This window comes from Sander vitreus, chromosome 13 (genome assembly GCF_031162955.1).
Source record: "Sander vitreus isolate 19-12246 chromosome 13, sanVit1, whole genome shotgun sequence".
In the NCBI taxonomy this organism is placed as follows: domain Eukaryota; kingdom Metazoa; phylum Chordata; class Actinopteri; order Perciformes; family Percidae; genus Sander; species Sander vitreus.
Window position 1 is genome coordinate 13,862,296 of NC_135867.1, and position 17,786 is coordinate 13,880,081.

The window sequence follows — 17,786 nt, forward strand, 5'->3', positions numbered from 1 at the left end:
CATAAATAGGCCTAAAATGTCTACGTGAGATTATTCAGGGTATTGTACATAAATGTGGCATAATACTGACATGTATTTGTTCTCTAAACTGTCAAATCTCAATATTATATTATTATTATTATTATATTGGTATTAAGGTTTTTTTTCTTCCAGTGGGGTGATTGAGCTGTTAAATATCAGAAAAGTCAATATCCAATTCATGTCTTGCCAACTCAGTCACACTCCCTCCACCTCCCAGTCTGTGACTCATCCTGATTTCCGCTTGTGCTTCTTTGACACACAAGGACACACAGTGTTCCAATAGGTGGAGGACTGTTTAAGCAATTTCTAAGAAATTAGTTGTAATAGCTGGCACATCGGGATGCACAAATGAATACTCATGTTGAAATGCCAAAGCACAGGTCTTTGATTTTGTTCCGTTTTATAACTAAAATGACTAAACTTTGTTTATTGTTATTTAATACCACTTGACAGTAAGAATGAACATTAAAGATTACTAAGACTAATAAATATACTTTTTTTTTTTAAATTAAAACTAAAAGGTTAACAAACCACCAAACGTGAAAACAGTGACTCAAATCTTTTTCATTAGAGAGACAGAGGACATCCTCATTGTCAGGAATGTTGTGTGTATCTGTCACAGAGCAATCTGAGTCATAAATGATCTGGGACTTGTGGATGAATTGCAATGAGGAAGGGTCCTCTAGACATTCATCTTAATCAAACATTTGAGTTAATGTATTGAGACGGTGTAATCCCTGTCAGATAACATTTTACAAAGTGTGCATTGCATTCTGTCAGATCATGTCTTTTCTGTCTTGAAGGAGAGGGGGCAGTTGTCGCACCAACGTGCAATTTTCATTTTTGAGACTTGAGCAGAAATTCCGGTGCAGCAAAGACCGCGAAGCAAGGCTCAGAATTCAGTCAACCATCGAGATTATTAAAGGTTTTATACTCTATATTTCTGTCTGTCACAGGCAGTCTCCAAAGTTATTCAGTATTCAGGGCTGATAATATGATGAGATATTTGACCCATTGGTCACTGAATATATACAGTTGTGCAAGCATCCTCCAGACTGGAAGGCCACAGAGGCTGGCATGTCAGTATGTGTCATTTCTTGGCTTCCATCCATGTGTGAAGGTGCTCTGCCTCTAAGAGAGGTGTTGAATCTGCTTTTGTGGCTGTGAAGTCTCTTCAGAGGCTGGTATTTACTGATTGAAAAAGTAATTGCTATTATTGTCTTAGGGTAGGTAGAAGCTGTGCCAGATGGTCTTAATTATCGCCATATTTCCTTTGGTCAAAACAGTCTGTCGGATTATAATTAGAACATAAAGCCCCTGACAAACCCACAATTTTACTTTTAGCAGGCTGCAGAGGGGGTTGTTCTGTCAATGTCAGACCAACTCTACACATCCCATACTGCGCCACCCGTAGGACGGAAAGCAATAGTTTAGACCTGCAGATGTAGACATGGTCATTACGCTACCTGCACACAAAGAAAAGAATAGCAGCTGCAATTTTAACACTTGTACCACCTGCAGGCAATGAGTGTTACGGCAAAATTTTTCTTTCTCATAGTTGCTGTTTTCTTTGTGTGATTTTCTGATGATATACATTTAACACATGTATCACCTGCTAGTTAAAATAAGACGATTAGTAAAAAACAAACACTCAAATGCACTTTGTGCATTCACCAAAACACTAGGGCTGTCAAACGATTACATTTTCTTAATCGTGATTAATCGTTGAATTTCTATAGTTAATCGCGATTAATCGCATGTTTTATCACATGATTCAAATTCTATTATTTTGCAGAACAGTTTTTAAGTACATATTAACAATGGAAAGCAATTCTTACCAGTGTATCTTGATTGGGAATCAAATGAATGCAAAGAAAATGACTTTATGAACGTGATTTTAAGATTTGTATTTCTTTATTTTATATTTAATCTAGTCACACATTTGAATCTAGAGTCAATATTAGGGTTGGGTATTGTTTGGTTTGGATACCAGTGCTAAAGCGGTACTTTTAAAACGGTACCGGTGCCTTAACGGTGCCTGAACCGATACTTTTTAAGAAAAACAGTTGGCAACATTAAAGAATGGCTTGTTTATTGCTAAGGCCATATCGTTAAAATTAAATGTTTAATAATAATGTAATCACTATAACAATAACTTATTTCACTAGTAAATAGCTGTTGAATGACAAAAACAACCACCAGATGGGAAAAGGGCATTTAACAACAACTTTGAATGCACCACGAGGCTGTAAATTACCAGTTTCACTGAATGCACTGTCTGTGTTTTTCTGACAACAGCAGCTGCAGATTGTTACATCCCAGTGTCGGAATCCTCTACAGTGAAATACAGACAAACTTTACACCGTTTAGCGTTAGCTGTCAGCATTGTAACTGTGTTTAATCCAGCTACTAGCTAGCGGTAGGCTAACGTTAGCTGCTGTCGAGTATAGTGTTAACTAGCGTCACGTGCAGCAATGTTTCTGTTGCCTGTAACGTCTGTTTCAGAGCATCAGAGAGAAGTGCAGGCATATCAGTGGCACCAGAATGAGGCACCGAAATCCTCGTTGCTTTTCCTGCAGCAGCAGGATGTTACGAGGAAGTACGGCAAAATAGTAGCCTGTTAGGCGCGACGCAAAGCACGCAAAGTGAAGTGAAAATAAATTAATAAATGGCGGCATGCGATTAATACGATTAAAAAAAATTAACGCATTATGCTCGGCCCTTAATCGCATCGCGATTAACGCGTTAATGCTGACAGCCCTACAAAACACATGGTGTGTAATGTGTCCTTGAGGTCTAAAGGCCCTGACACACCAAGCCGACGACTGGGGACTAACAGTGACGACAGGGTCGCCTCTCGTTGGCCCTCGTCGCCTTTGTCTTGGCCAAAAATTAGCACTGGAACACAGCGCAGAGACTACAGCCGACGGCCAAGTACCACGTACGTTCTGCGCCTGCGTGAGAGGAAATAACTCTCCATACCAGCAGGCGGCGGTAATCTATTTGTCATTCAACAAGGGAAACCGGATAACGTTGCTATGATACCCACAATAAACAGCATTTACTCGATCAGTAGTAGAACTGTGCAGAGCCTACAGCCCCTCTGCTTCACTGTCCCTCTCCCGGTCTGTCATCTCTTCTCTTGGCAGAGAAGTCTCCCTACAGTAGGAAAAATAGATATTCCATTCGTTCGAACCTGTGTGTTTTTTAGAAGAAACATTCAAACGTCATTTTTGACCAGTTTTGACAGCTCTTATGTGTATTGGATTGATCAGATGAGATGAAAAAATGAAAGGAGTCTTGTGTGTGCCTGTCACAGTCTCTTGTTTGTTTTCCTCGTGGCTTAGTCTGCCTTTTCAGCCTGCATTTTTAAATGTCGGGCATGCTCTAACATATTGGACTAACTGCTGACTTTTCTGTCGACTGGTAGGTTTTCACGGGGGGAAACCTATCGTGGATCGGTTACAGCCGGGGCGACATGAGCGCAGGAAAACTTCTGAGTCTCAGGATGAATGTACCTGTCGTCATTTTGCTCATCCACTTGACCCATACTGAGAGTAGAGGTAAAGAAAAATTGAAGGAGGAGGTTACATGATAAAGACCTGTAATGGAAGTTTCTGCTGCAGCAGGGGTAGAGTTTTCGAAGTTTAGTGAATGAAACAAAAAAGACCAAGTTAGGGTTTTGTATTTTATTAAGATATATTTGCAAATATGGGAAGAATAACAGATTCACAAGAAGCACAAACAGCTCAGTGAGTACAGATTCTTCAAATGAGTGAAGGGAACACTGAGCTTAAATGCGCATTGGGGAAAGGGGAGTGACAATTCACACATGATCTGTTCTAAAACAGGACTTTACATTTTAGTACAGGCAACATAAAGATAAGGTCAAAAGGTTAAAAGCCAAACACGCACATAAAGATACAGATCCTGCCAGATACCTTTCTAAATCAAAGAGAAAGCGTCATAAAACCACTTCATCTAATCTCCTGTCTCCCACTTTCACATCTGGGGTCACATTCCCCGTACATCGTAACTGACAAGGGAGGAACGGATCTGGGAAGGAAGATGGTTTACAGTGGCCTTGTAGTTTATCAGTTCAAACAAAGGGCCTACGCTTCATCTTCCAGACTCTCTGTCTCAGCAGTTAAGCAGGATCGAATCAACATGATAAAATAGGATAAACTGTCTTTCAATAATGCTGAGAAAAGGCTATGTGCTAATGAAAACATAAGAATTAAAAGGAACAGTGCTTAAATGTAATTTTTGCCATTACAGACCCATAAGGAAAAAAGAAAGAAAACGAATGGCTATTCCTATATCTTTAGTGCTGGTGCATCACAGGAGTCTTTTGTATTATATTTTTCCACCTAATATTTTATGAATGGGATAATTACAGGTTATTCGTATTATTGTTATAGGTAATCTTTCCTATTTTTATCACAGTAGAGTTTTAAGTTGTTCAGGGTGCTCTTGTGAATGAACATTGATGTCCACAGTGGAAGAGACGGTTCTGCAGAACATATAAACGGTCAATTCACTAGCAAGGAGCACACCATCAACTAGAGACAATTGAACAATTTAATAATGAAAGATGATTGGAATGCGAGGCATGAAGTCGCTTGTTGTCATCAGTTGACTTGATGTTGTGGGGAGGCTTCGGTAGGGAATCCGACATACCGCACTAACTAGGCCGATGGTTGGTCTCCGTCAGCCCAACTAGGACCGACGGCCGACGGTCGGCTTGGTGTGTCAGGGCCTTAACACGTGTACAGTTCTGTTAGCAGTCTTCTTCACTGCCTTTGTTTGCACATTGCTACACTTTTTGGCACGTTGTTGACACCAACTGTTGATCAGCAGAACAGCGTGAAACTGTGTGCATGTGTGTCCTCGTGCGCATGCACTTTACAAACATAACAAGGACTCACAGCCACTGTGAGACCATTTAGTAAAAGCACTTTCCCTACACAATTAGAAAGACAAAACAGACCGGAGCTAATAATTGACAGACATGTATGTGTCCAGACCAGTAAAATAGGTGAGGTGCATGTGTTCTCAGTCTGTTTTTATTTTTTTTCTCAGTCTGGTTGAAAAGTGCAGGCCATTTTCTTTTTCTTGGGCAAACAGTGATGTTCACTGAGGTGTCGTTGGTTCAGATGCTTGCTCTTGTTTCCGTATGTGTGCCTTCCCTTGAGTAATTTGAGGCAGTTCAGGCGATAGAGTGGGTCATCTTTTAATCACAAGGCTGATCCCCGGCTCCTCCTGTCCGCATGTCAAAGTGTCCTTTACCAAGATACTGAACCCCAATGGGTGTGTGAATGGGAGAATTAGAAGCAAATTGTACAGCGCTTTGTCCATTAATGTAGAAAGGTGCTTTATAAATGCAATCCGTTTACCATTTAATATATCTATTCATCTGCAGATGACCTTTTTATGAGTACTGTGCTTTTCTTCAGCACGGTGGCTCTTGCTGACACCGCTCATAATATCAAACCTCCTCACACATTATTTTGTTGTGCTGGCTCTGTTCTCCAGCACCTTGGGTTTGAAATAAAAAATATTATTGAGGTAACTCTCAATGTTGAGGATGTTTACATCCATCTTAAATGAACAGTGTGTAGGAAGTACATAACCACGTAATTCATTTTAAACCCAGTATGCCATATCCAAACACTACCTCTAATTACAACTAGTCTATATGCCGAAATGCATACTTACAGGAAACGAAGTTGCCACATAATCTTAAAATGCCTTCAATTCTATGAGAAAATATACTACAGTATGCACTATGTGTTGGCACTTGCACACTTGACTTGCATTTTATTTGTAGGGGTGCCACCACCCTGAACAGGATAAAGGGGTATACAAATTGGATTGATGCAGACTGTTTTGGGCACTTGCTTAAGGGCTCTATGACTTTTATGAATACCAAATTATATCCATGAATAAATAAACAATAAATCACTTCTCAACACCCAGCAATGTAACTGTTTCAGAGGAGGGAAACATTTTAGATTGACCAAACAACATCAATTGTTGCTTGGTTCTGCAGTGCCTTAGTGCTTAGTGTGGTTTGTCTGTTTTCCTAAATGGCATGCCGTCTTTTTATAGCTTTATAGTCCTGCAGGCACATTTTAGGTAAAATCTCAAAGCATCTAAAGATGAGTGTGTGTTCTAGTCTGCTCATAAAATGTTATACTGTGGATGCCATATAACTTAGATCACTGTCCCATGACAATCTAGACAGGTATTTGTTACTCTTGCTGTGTTACTCAATATTTGTATAATGTTAGAATGTATAAAGAATAAAAAACACTGAAGGGAGTCGCTGAGGGAAGAGACTGATAAAAAGTCACAGATTAAAGAGAAGTGTATGATTTAGATGTTGCAATTTATCAGAGACTTGCTTTGACTAACCAAGAGTAGCCTTTTGAAATGTCATGAGGACTTTGTGTTCAGGGGAACATTGGCTGCCCACTACGGTCAACACATTACAGTAGGTACTGTTATAACCACTGAGTCACATAAATCAGAGACAAAACATGAAAGACGGAACATTGCTGACTTTAAATATCTTTGTAATTGTTTTTTTGGCATTCACACTTACTGTATGTCTCCCATACATTCAGTTGCATGTTAACTCTTCACACATGACAGTTCTGGATAAAGTAGTTTTTTTTCTTCCTTACTACCATGATGGCAGAATTGCACTATCTAGCACTATCTTTGCAGTTCAAATTGAAAAAGAACAAAGGGAGATGGACGCAGGGGCGTCGGACTGAGGGGAAAAAGGGTACCCAAGTACCCAGGGCCCTCATGTGAGGAGGGCCCAAAAAGATGCTAGAATGAATAGCTGTGGATGCGGGGAGGGGCCCATAGAAAATGCCTTTCTACAGGGCCCAGAATGTTGTGCTACGCCCCTGGATGGACGTTCCAAATGCAGTTTATGGTGTTAAAAATCCATTCAGCCACCGTGGAGATATCAATGTCTAATGTCAAGCAAACTGTCTGTCTGCAAATTTGATGGTGTAGGTTTCAAGGATGTTGGGGGGACATAGGTACACTCCCCAGGAGAATGATGGTGAGTTTGAAAACGACATTAAGGAACAAGAGCACACTCAGTTGTCTTACATGCTTTCTTAATGAATTTTAAAACTTATTTTGTAGTGAATCTCCACAGTTTAATCTGTGACCACCAGCAGAGTTTAGGGGGAAGCTCGGCCCCGCTTTGACTACCTCCCTAATTGTTATGTTAGCATCCTGTAGCCCATGTTACAACTCATCCAATTCTTGTTTTGCTGTTCATTTTGTAGTGTAAATTGAGTGTAATCCATAGGGCTGGGCGATATGGAGAAAATCAAATATCACGATATTTTTGACCAAATACCTCGATATTGATACCGCAGCGATATTGTAGTGTTGACTAGTGGTGCTTTCACAAAATATTCATTTGATAAATAATCATCAGTAATGTGGATATAATGACTAAGTGGGTAAAGGCAAATAATAGAACAGTTACAACAGTCTGGTAAGTTCAGAAAATGACATCACTTTACTGTTATGCAGCCTTTAAAACCAGGAAAGACAACACTTGTGCCATATTACGATATCCAAAATCTAAGACGATATCAAGTCTCATATCACGATATCGATATAATATCGATATATTTTCCAGCTCTAAATCCATGCTAACACAAGTTGAGTGTTGGCATAAATCAAACTTGAAAATGTAGTGATACTTTAATAAAGATTATTTTAATAATCCTCAATAAAATACAAAAGTGATCTCCCCTGAGATAAGAAAAAACATCCCTTGTACTCATATTGGCTCATTAAACATTAATGTAAAAAGGGTATACTGTAAATAACTGACACAAAGTGCTGTGAAAAGGATCTATTCCTCACCTGTCCACCAGGAGCCCTCAGTGTGCTGCCCTGTCCTGCACACCTGTGACCTAGCTCTTAATCAGCAGTGTTCCTCAGCCTGCCTTCCCAGCTGCTCCTTGTTACCAATTAGCTTCAGACTGTATAAAGAGGGGAGGCTGTGTGTGCTGGTTGTTAATCTTTAGCCATTATTGTTAGTGCTGCTGTGTGTTAACAGGGGAACATGAGAAAATGAGAACATGACAACATGACAACATGACATGTTACGGTCATCACCTTTCCTGGGGAGTCTTCAGTCAGGCCAATTGGTGGCTGCTGGTGCAGGTGGCGCTGACTTGTCTTGATTGTGATCTGGGATTTCCTGAAAACAAATTCCAGCATTGAACATTCACAAATGGCAACTTTAAACTGATGTGTGCTTTCCACACAGAAGTTGGGCTTTATAGAAACCAAAACACGACAGTGTCAGTGCTGCTATAGGAATGTAAAATGCTGGGAGTTACTTTCTGAAATCAGTTCTTTAAAGAAAGGTATTTTCACCATAAATTGGTGCATAAAAGTGTAACCGAATACAGGAAATGAAGTCGTTGATGCTTAAAACTTCCCTGGGGGAGGACACCCAGACCCCCCACTATGATATGGCCCCACCCCCCCCAAAGGCAGATTCTGGCCAATATACAGTACAGTACACCCACTACAATACGTTAGACTACACTGATCACTTCCCCATCAGTCAGGCACAAGATCTGACCATAATTACACTTGTCCTTTCATACCTTTGTACCTCTAACGCCAGATCTTGCTTCGTAGTACAGGCCTCAGGTCATAGTATACACAAACATTCCTACAAATTAAACATGAACCAACTTGCCTGCATCCAACAACATTTAAAAACGGCATGCTTGTTGCTCACTAGTTTCTGCAGCTAAAAGTTAATTCCCTAAAAATGTTTGTCATTAGAAAGTAGAGTTTTTTAGTTAGAGTTTTTTACAGCACAATATTAAATAAAAAAAAACAAGAAAGATCTTTTAGGTTTGTTTATATTGGGTGTCCGTAAGACAGGAGTAATGGTGCATGTTCCCCTTGATGTGAGTGTGGCCTTTGTGTTATCTGGCAAGCAATAATGAGGAATTTGTTTCTGTTTTACAGGCCAGACATGTGACGAGCTTAAAATGAACCATTAATAGAAATCAAAATAAGTTTTTATGACAGCCAAGAGTATTTTGGTTAGCTCATGCTTTGGACATAAGTTGTAAAGCTGTGATAAATCCTAAATGTTTATGTGAAACTTTTATTAAAACAAAATGAAAGATAAATTAATTTTCTGTTCAGTGACACATGTTTACAAGGTTTGCGTGCATCAAAATATGGGATCCAAGTTAAGTGATGGCACAGAAGTAAAAGTAATAGTGGGGTAAAAGTTAGGAAGGTAAACTGTGGATAATTTCAGAAAGGAAGGAGTTGAGCTTAAGATGACAGCTTTAATGGATTCTCCTCATTGAATGAGATTATATAGGCCTACATCTCAAAGATGAGCTCAATGAATAAAAAGAAATTGACAACCAGTAATTTCTCATCTGTTTAGATAGAGATGGGCTGTTGGACTCAAACAGCACTCGAAAGTAGGGAGGTTTGAGTCCCGTAAACAAGACAGAGTGCAAAAGACAGTTTGCGGGGCTTTAGTCAATGTTCGAGTTTTGCTTCATTCACAAAATTATGTCCATTACAATACAAGTTTAAATGCGATGAAGACAGAGTTAGTAACAGGTTACAAAAATAAGGCTCACCAACAATATCTCCTCATGCCACTGAATGTAATACGGGTTTTGCCAAAACATTTATATGCCCACAGAAGTTTTGTTTGTTGCTGTTTATAGAGTTAATACCTACAGCTGTCACACAGCAGCAGGATTGATAGGAGAGTCTCCAAAGTGAGAGTTGCTGTGCCCATTTACGCAAGCGGCACAGCAGCTGTAACTTTATTAATAGATTAAATTCGTCAATCCTGGTCTTTTATATGAAAAACAAAATCATTACATTACAACTGGCTGCTAAAAATTGAGATTTGTCCTACATGAAAGGCCTTTAGCCAAGTCACACGTTTCCCTGATATAACAGGAGCAAAAACTTGTCGGCTGAGTTTTGGTGCTCATTGTGAAAATGGCCCATATAATCTCAATCTCTCTCCTGCATCTCTCCCTCAGCGCTGCTGACCAGCAGGCCGGAAGTGTCCTCCAAATGTCCCCTCGGCCAGTTCCCCTGTGGGAACATAAGTGAGTGTCTCCCACAGGCTTTGCAGTGTAACGGACACAAGGATTGTCCCAATGGAGCTGACGAGCGGCGCTGTGGTAAGTGTATGTATATTGACTAAAACCCAAGTCATAGCAGCTTCATATATCAAATTTCACATTTGCTTCCTCACAATATACAGGATGGGCAAGTTCAATTTTGTGCATCCACAAGAGTAAAAGACAGGGAGATCATCCAACAAGTACTTCAGACAGCACTTGTGGCAGAGAGTTGATTACGTTCCGTGCAAGTGAGCTGCCGAGAGGAGGTAATCAAGTAGGCCTAATTATTTAAAGTTCTCAAATTAGCTCCTAAATTAGCTTCCCCAAGCAATGCTGGAGAAATTTGAAAAAGGTAAATAAAAGAGGACTGTGGATAATTTTCTATTAAACTGGACAGGTGAATGTTCACAGTTGTGAGCTGGCATAGACTGGAGAGTAGCTCAAACAATAAAAGCAGTAACATTGCAAGTGGCTTAGCACGTCTATAGAGATGGCATTGCTGCTACTGGAACCCAGTCTACATCAAGTTTTGGAGACGGCTGAGTGTGTTAAAGCCAGAGCCACAAACTCAAGTTATTTACTGCCTTGAGTGAAGAAAACGGACAGTTGCCGTGCTTTTCTCCATTCACAGGGGAACAGGCTGCCCTTTAGTGTATTAGTGAGCCCTTCACTCACAGCATCAAAGCACAGCTTTCAGCTTATATGACTTATAAAGATGTACCACTGGAGTCATTCTGGTTCAAGTGTGGACTGCACGAGTGGTATGATGAAGCAGTGAAGAAGTCAGTACCTTTTTAGGGATGAATATTTATATAAAGCTTGTTTCTAAACTGTGACGGCCCTGCAACTTAATTGTTGAATAAGATTAAGAATTGAGGATGACATGCTTGTTGCTAAATCAAAGTGCATTGATTACACAGTCAGCAGGTGCTCACAGCAGGTATTGTGTCTTAGTAGATTTAGTGTCAGTTCACTGTACTGAGATTTGAGAAGCAACAGCCTATCATGATACTCAATACATTTATTCCTTTTGAAAAGCAAAGACGTTTGCTTTTCAACATTTTATTCCATGTTGGTATTGTTTTATAAAAGATTTTATTAAATAATTGGAGCCAGAGCATTGAAACTGATTTTGATACGACCACATTTTGAAATTTAAGTTAAGTAATACTTAATGTGACGTATGCAAACATATGTTTTTTGAGAATAAACACGGTTCTCTTATTTTGGTAAAAACAACAGAGTATGATATTTAGGAAGATATGGGAGATCGTATGAAATGATAAAAAAGTAGAGGACAGGTATCAGGTGGTCAATGGACTACACGTAAGTTAGTTTATTATTCATTATCAATAGGCTTAAAAAAGTCTAAGACCTATTTAAACAGTGATACACACTTAAGAGGGAGTGCAATGGCTCCTTTTACACCAATGTGCTGAGGTTGCATATGTGTCGCATAGTAGATTAACACACAACAGTGTCAATATTAGATTGTATAGGATGACCCTGGGTATGTAATTGTTTTTATATTACAGTTTCATAGTTGACATTTATGATTAGCTGTTGAGGAGGAGTGCTCTGTCTCTACTAAAAGCAACTACTTGCTCAAGTAACATAGGACCAAATGTGAATAATAAACACACTTCAGGAGAGACGTGATTTGAAAGTGAAGCTTAAAGAGAATTAAATTAATTATTTTGGCTTAGTGTGCACAACAGGAAAAGTTAGGAAGACAGGGTCAGAAAATGGTGTCACTTGTCAGAGGGCTCAGGAAATTTATGACAGCCCAGACTGATACCAACTGCAGGGCCTAATGGTCAGTCAAAACATAATTTAATATTAGCACTGGGCTTCAATAGGAATGCTCACCCACTTTTGGCACATTTCACTATGTGTAATGATAAATGTGATACACACTTAAGAGGGAGTGCAATAGCTCCTTTTACACCAATGTGCTGAGGTTGCATATGTGTCGCATAGTAGATTAACACACAACAGTGCCAATATTAGATTGTATAGGATGACCCTGGGTATGTAATTGTTTTTATATGACAGTTGCATAGTTGACATTTACGATTAGATATGACCTATGACATGAAGAGCTTAGTCAGTTTATTTTCTGGAACTTGACAGCTGAAATGTGGTGCTAATTGTGAGAATGGTCCATGTAATCTCACACTCTCTCGTACATCTCTCCCTCAGCGCTGCTGGCCAGCAGGCTGGAAGTAGATAGAGATGACCTCAGCCAATTCCTATGTGGGAAGTGTGTATGTGGGGGAATAAATCCCTAAAATAGCTTTGTCGCATAAGCAAAGAAAAAATATCCCACCATCACATCTGCATAAGCATCACCAGTCACTCATCAAATATGTGTCTTATCTGTGGTCACTTACAGCCTCCAGTGCAGCATCAGGGATACTTTGAATGGTAGCTGACTGTTAGCACACAGCATAGAAGCTGTGGTTGGTGTGCACACAGAATTTGCTGGCCCTTCCTGTCAGAGAAGCAGACAGCACGTCAAACATGCAAAATCTTTCATCACACTTCCTCAGCCGATCGTTTTTCCAATGAAATCAGCACCATCCAGCTTTCTTCAGGTTCTTCACTGGGTTTTCTCTGTCTGTGGTGTACTGATAACTATTGTTTCTTGTTTGGGTTTGCAGGGGACAACATCGGATGGGCGGACTTATTTGGTCAAACACTACAAGATGCCAATCATGTGGACCAGTACTTCCTGAATGAGTGTTGTAAGTGTGTGTGTGTGTGTGTGTGTGTGTGTGTGTGTGTGTGTGTGTGTGTGTGTGTGTGTGTGTGTGTGTGTGTGTGTGTGTGTATACTTTGTGTCTATATGTGTGAATGTGTGTATTTACTTTTAGCATGTGTATATGTTTTGTGTTCATACATTGAGGATCATCTTAAATTGAATCACTGTTGGCGCTGGGAAATTGTGACGGACATCTTTCATTTCAACAATTGTTTGATTATAAAAAATAATCATTAATTGTAGCCTTTATGGTTTAATTTTGTGTCCCACAGGACCACTTTTATCAATTGTAAGCATTTAGTAATAATCCTCCATAGTTAAAATCCATTAATGGTCTTTTAAAGTGTGTGTGTGTGTGTGTGTGTGTGTGTGTGTGTGTGTGTGTGTGTGTGTGTGTGTGTGTGTGTGTGTGTGTGTGTGTGTGTGTGTGTGTGTGTGGGTATGTATGTGTGTGTAGTCTTGCAGGAGTATCCAGAGAGTTGTGACTGCATACGGACAGATGTCGAGTGTGTGGAGGTCAACCTGCAGGATGTTCCTCTACTCTCTCCTAATGTTACCTTTCTGTAAGTGTCCTTTAATTGTGTGTGTGTGTGTGTGTGTGTGTGTGTGTGTGTGTGTGTGTGTGTGTGTGTGTGTGTGTGTGTGTGTGTGTGTTTTTTTTTTTCCTGGACTGGGTGATGTTTCTGTTCTGGGAGATGTAGTAAGCGGCAAAGGTGTTGATAGTCAAAACATGTAATCCTGTTAGACAGCAAGACAGACCATTTTAAAGGTCCTATGACATTCTGCTTTTTGGATGCTTTTCTATAGGCCTTAGTGGTCCCCTAATACTGTATCCCGAAATTCAGCCTTGGTGCAGAATGAATATAGACTGATGGACCTGTATCCCTTCATTTCTCAGCCTTCTGAATCTTTAATGTTTACTCAGTTAGCCTCCTGTTCAGCCTGTACTGCCAGAGCTCACAAACAAACTGTCCAGATTTAGTTTACAAAGTTGTAACTGATAGCAACTTGAACAATCCCGAGCTAACATTAGGATATTTGAGGACTTTGCTGAGACATTTAGTTTTGTGTTTTCTGCGAGATGCATATAAATAATTCTTATGACACTTTTGACCTTTGTATGATATTCCAGTTTGTTTCAAAGTAGCATTTAGATTGTTATCATTCACTTCTGCATATTCTCATTAATATGGAAGTTTCCTCTCAAAGTGATACCTCCTTAGTTTTATTTTGTCTGGGATTGTTACACGTTGGAAAGCAGGTCATTTCACATACAGTATGTTTTTCTTTGCTTTTATACAGGCGTTTTATACAGCCTCTTATAAAAAAAACTGCAACTTTCCCTATTCTTGCCTCAGCCAGAAAGCAGTGTTCAAGCTAAATTAAGTGAAGGACTTGCCGCTGCTGACATTTCAATTCCACGGTTTTACTTTTAGGCAGCGTCTGGCCTGGTTTCGATGAAGTTTTTCCAAAACCTGCTTACATTTGTGTGGGTCACAGGATTGAAATTACATTCCCTAAATAAGGCATACAAATCTGCAATAGTAATTAACAAGTTCAGGCCTTCTTTCAATTTAGAAAACACATCAACTGATTGATGGCCTCCAAAAGAATTCCTCCTTGTTTTTTTATTTTTATGTTTAGTATATGACCCTTTTATGGCTGTGGATAATGGCTGTTGTGTTTTTTAGCCTGACAAGCTGGCACGTCTCTGCCTGGGGATTTATGCCTCCTCATTAATTCCTCTTTGAAACTTGGTATTCAGCAGGGCTCAGTTTTCAGTCGCTTATTGAAGTAGATTCTTCTGGTGATAGCAGTGAGATGTATATAGTTCTTAACTCCAAGCTGTGCCAATCTGATTTGTAAAAACACAAACTCAAAACCTGAAGTTTGAGATGAAAAATTCAGCTAAAATGATGGTTTCCCCACATGGGAATACAGTAGATGGAAAGATGATGATAATGATCTTGGAGATCATTTTATCCTTATTTTACCCTTTCTGAGGTTTAGTTTCTCAGGTTTCTTTAATGGTCTTCATCTCCTTTTTGCTGTTTCTTTGGTTTTATCTTTTGTAAAGGCCTATGTAGTCATTTGAGGAAGTGCTGTATGAATACTGTGTGTGTGTGTGTGTGTGTGTGTGTGTGTGTGTGTGTGTGTGTGTGTGTCTGTGTGTGTTTCCCTGGACTTGTCTGTATTTTAATGCCTTTTACAGTCACAGGCTCGTAACAATCTTGTTAAAGTATAGGTGTTGATATATTTGTATTTATGGGTGTCTGAGTAGTGAAAGCCCATTGTTGGATATAAATATTATTGCTGCTTTCTTTGTTGCCCTTGCTCATTATTTGCTCGAGATTTGTTGCCCTCTATTATCTGATACTATACTATTATCTGTATTGTGCGAATGAAAGGTGCTTTAGATTGTATTACCAATGTGTTTTATTCTTCATCAAATCCACCATGGCGTTTGTGTGTGGGTGTGTGTATAATTCAGGCATACGTGTGTTAGGGCCTATGTTTAGCTGATAATGGTATGACCTGCTATGGTGTAATAGACACACATAAGTTCAGTCTTATTAGAGATTCAAACAGAGATGGTTTACTTGAATTCTAATTTTTTGGGTGTGGGTATGGGTGTGGGTGTGGGTGTGTGTGTGTGGGTTTGTGTGTGTGTTTATGCTCTGTCATTTCTTTGTTCTTGTACTTGTATTAACCTTTTCAGATTTCACAAGTGTTAAGTGGACCTTTTTCAAGTATTTACTCTGACAGATGGTGCCTCTATTATTGTGGGAATGTGATGCCAGGAACTTTATAAAAGCTATTTCTGAATAAAATAGCAGTAGTTAAGGTTTTAATGTGACTTTTAATAGTGCATAATGCTTTCTACCTTTAATCCTCTCTCTCTCTCTCTCTCTCTCTCTCTCTCTCTCCCCCGATGTATGGATTCTGTTACAGGTCACTGAGGAGCAACAAGATCAGAGTGTTGTCTGATTTAGTTTTCTCAAAATACTCTTTTCTAGAGAGACTGTGAGTATTTCAACATCTTCACAATGCACACGTTTGGTTGGTTTACTTCTACATTTAGTGTGTGTAACTGTCTACTTCAGAATCTAAGGAGATTTCATGGCTCACAACAGTAAAGAAAACATTCATGAATGAACAAAAAGCTGAATTATTTAGCAAATACTGAAATAGAAAGGTAGGTACACATCACATGGAATGATTTCAATCCCTTTCCAATCAATTACTCTGTCTCTTAACTCCCTGTAGTTCTGATGGCAGGCATATCTGACTAGTTGACAGTATGAATGCTTTGTGCAAGATGTGATTTCATTGCGACACAGTAAATGCCAAGAGTTGTGTTTTTTTCTTGTAGAAGTTACTGCATGTCTTTGCAGGCTGAACCAGATAAACAGTTATAATTATACTGAATAAATTATAGTGTATTGCATTGATTATATAATGTGAGACAGACTGCAGTCTGTCATGCTCTTAACTGATAATGAGGCATCCAGAGACATAGTTCCAAGTCATTTGGCATCTCCAAGTTTTAATTCACTGGTTGTGCGCTACTCAAATAATAATTTAAAGAGTATACTCTATAACTGTACATTGTGATTGTGATGGCAACTGTGTGAGGGCCACATAATCTCTTTGCTAAAGCAGTTTTTATTATTACCTGTGAATAATTACTTATATTGCCATTCTTACTTTTCATCATGACAAATACTCAGCACAGTATGATCTGTGTTGATGTGGAGAATATGCTGATGAGAGTATTATCCTGTCATACTGAAGTGTGAAAAGGGAAAGAAATGATGGTGTAGTGGATGCTAATGATGATAATGATGATTGTACTCTAACAACTGGGTATTAACCACTTTGACATTCTGCGTAAATGGCGTTTACATGCATGAGAGATCAATAGTAAGAGTGGGGGTTGTTTTTTTTCTCTGTTCCCAGATTTCTGCAAAACAACAGCCTCCGGTTCATATCCAAACGTGCTTTCAGTGGCCTGCACAGTTTAAAGAGGTTGTAAGTACCCTGCTCACTTCATTAATGACGTTAATCTCTCCTGAAACAACTACATGGTATTTATTTTCCTTCCAATTCCCTTAATGACCTTCACATGTATCTCTGATGTGCTTATCTCATTAAATCTCTTTATGAAGTAGTAAAGGGCAGGAAATAATCAATTGATTCATTTTGTTTGTTGTATTTATCAACACTTTTTTTTTCTTCTTTTTTTTTCTTTTTTTACAATAGATGGGATTTAAGGAGATTCTCAGAGTAATTTAAAAGTAAAAACATTTATAAAACCCTGAACTCTAGCTAGAATAGTTTTCAATTACTGTATGTTTAAATTCTTTTAATTCATAGGGTGACCATCTTCCACTGAGCAGGTCTTTTTTACATTCTTGAAATACATGATATTTGAAAGGCAGAGAAACTTCATTCGAAGACCATCCCTTCTTTCTTTGCTTCTCACTCTTTCTCTCAGGTTTCTAAGTGAGAACTTGATATCCTCCCTTAGCCCTGGTGTGTTTGGAGATCTCCATCAGTTAGAATGGCTGTGAGTAACACACACACACACACACACACACACACACACACACACACACACACACACACACACACACACACACACACACACACACACACAGCCATGAGGAAGTTATTATGTTGTGTACTCCGCTGTGGTTTTATATTAATGTAGATGGAAGGACACTGTGTGACTTTTGAAATATACAAGAGCACATTCAAAGACACACATTGCATTTCTGGCAGGCATTATATGTCTCTGTCATGCTCTTTTCTGTGTAGTCTGG

At 39.2% G+C, this 17,786-nt stretch overlaps 1 protein-coding gene across 1 annotated transcript in view; it reads left to right on the top strand.

Annotated features, from left to right (window-relative positions):
* The first annotated feature begins 7,062 nt into the window (after positions 1-7,062).
* rxfp2a (relaxin family peptide receptor 2a) overlaps positions 7,063-17,786 on the top strand; it is a 29,771-nt gene continuing 19,047 nt past the window's right edge. The window contains exons 1-7 of the mRNA XM_078266718.1: positions 7,063-7,102; positions 10,110-10,253; positions 12,860-12,943; positions 13,418-13,523; positions 15,913-15,984; positions 16,921-16,992; positions 17,459-17,530. Of these exons, the coding sequence (XP_078122844.1) occupies positions 7,063-7,102; positions 10,110-10,253; positions 12,860-12,943; positions 13,418-13,523; positions 15,913-15,984; positions 16,921-16,992; positions 17,459-17,530 (590 nt within the window). The remainder of the gene's footprint in view (positions 7,103-10,109; positions 10,254-12,859; positions 12,944-13,417; positions 13,524-15,912; positions 15,985-16,920; positions 16,993-17,458; positions 17,531-17,786) is intronic.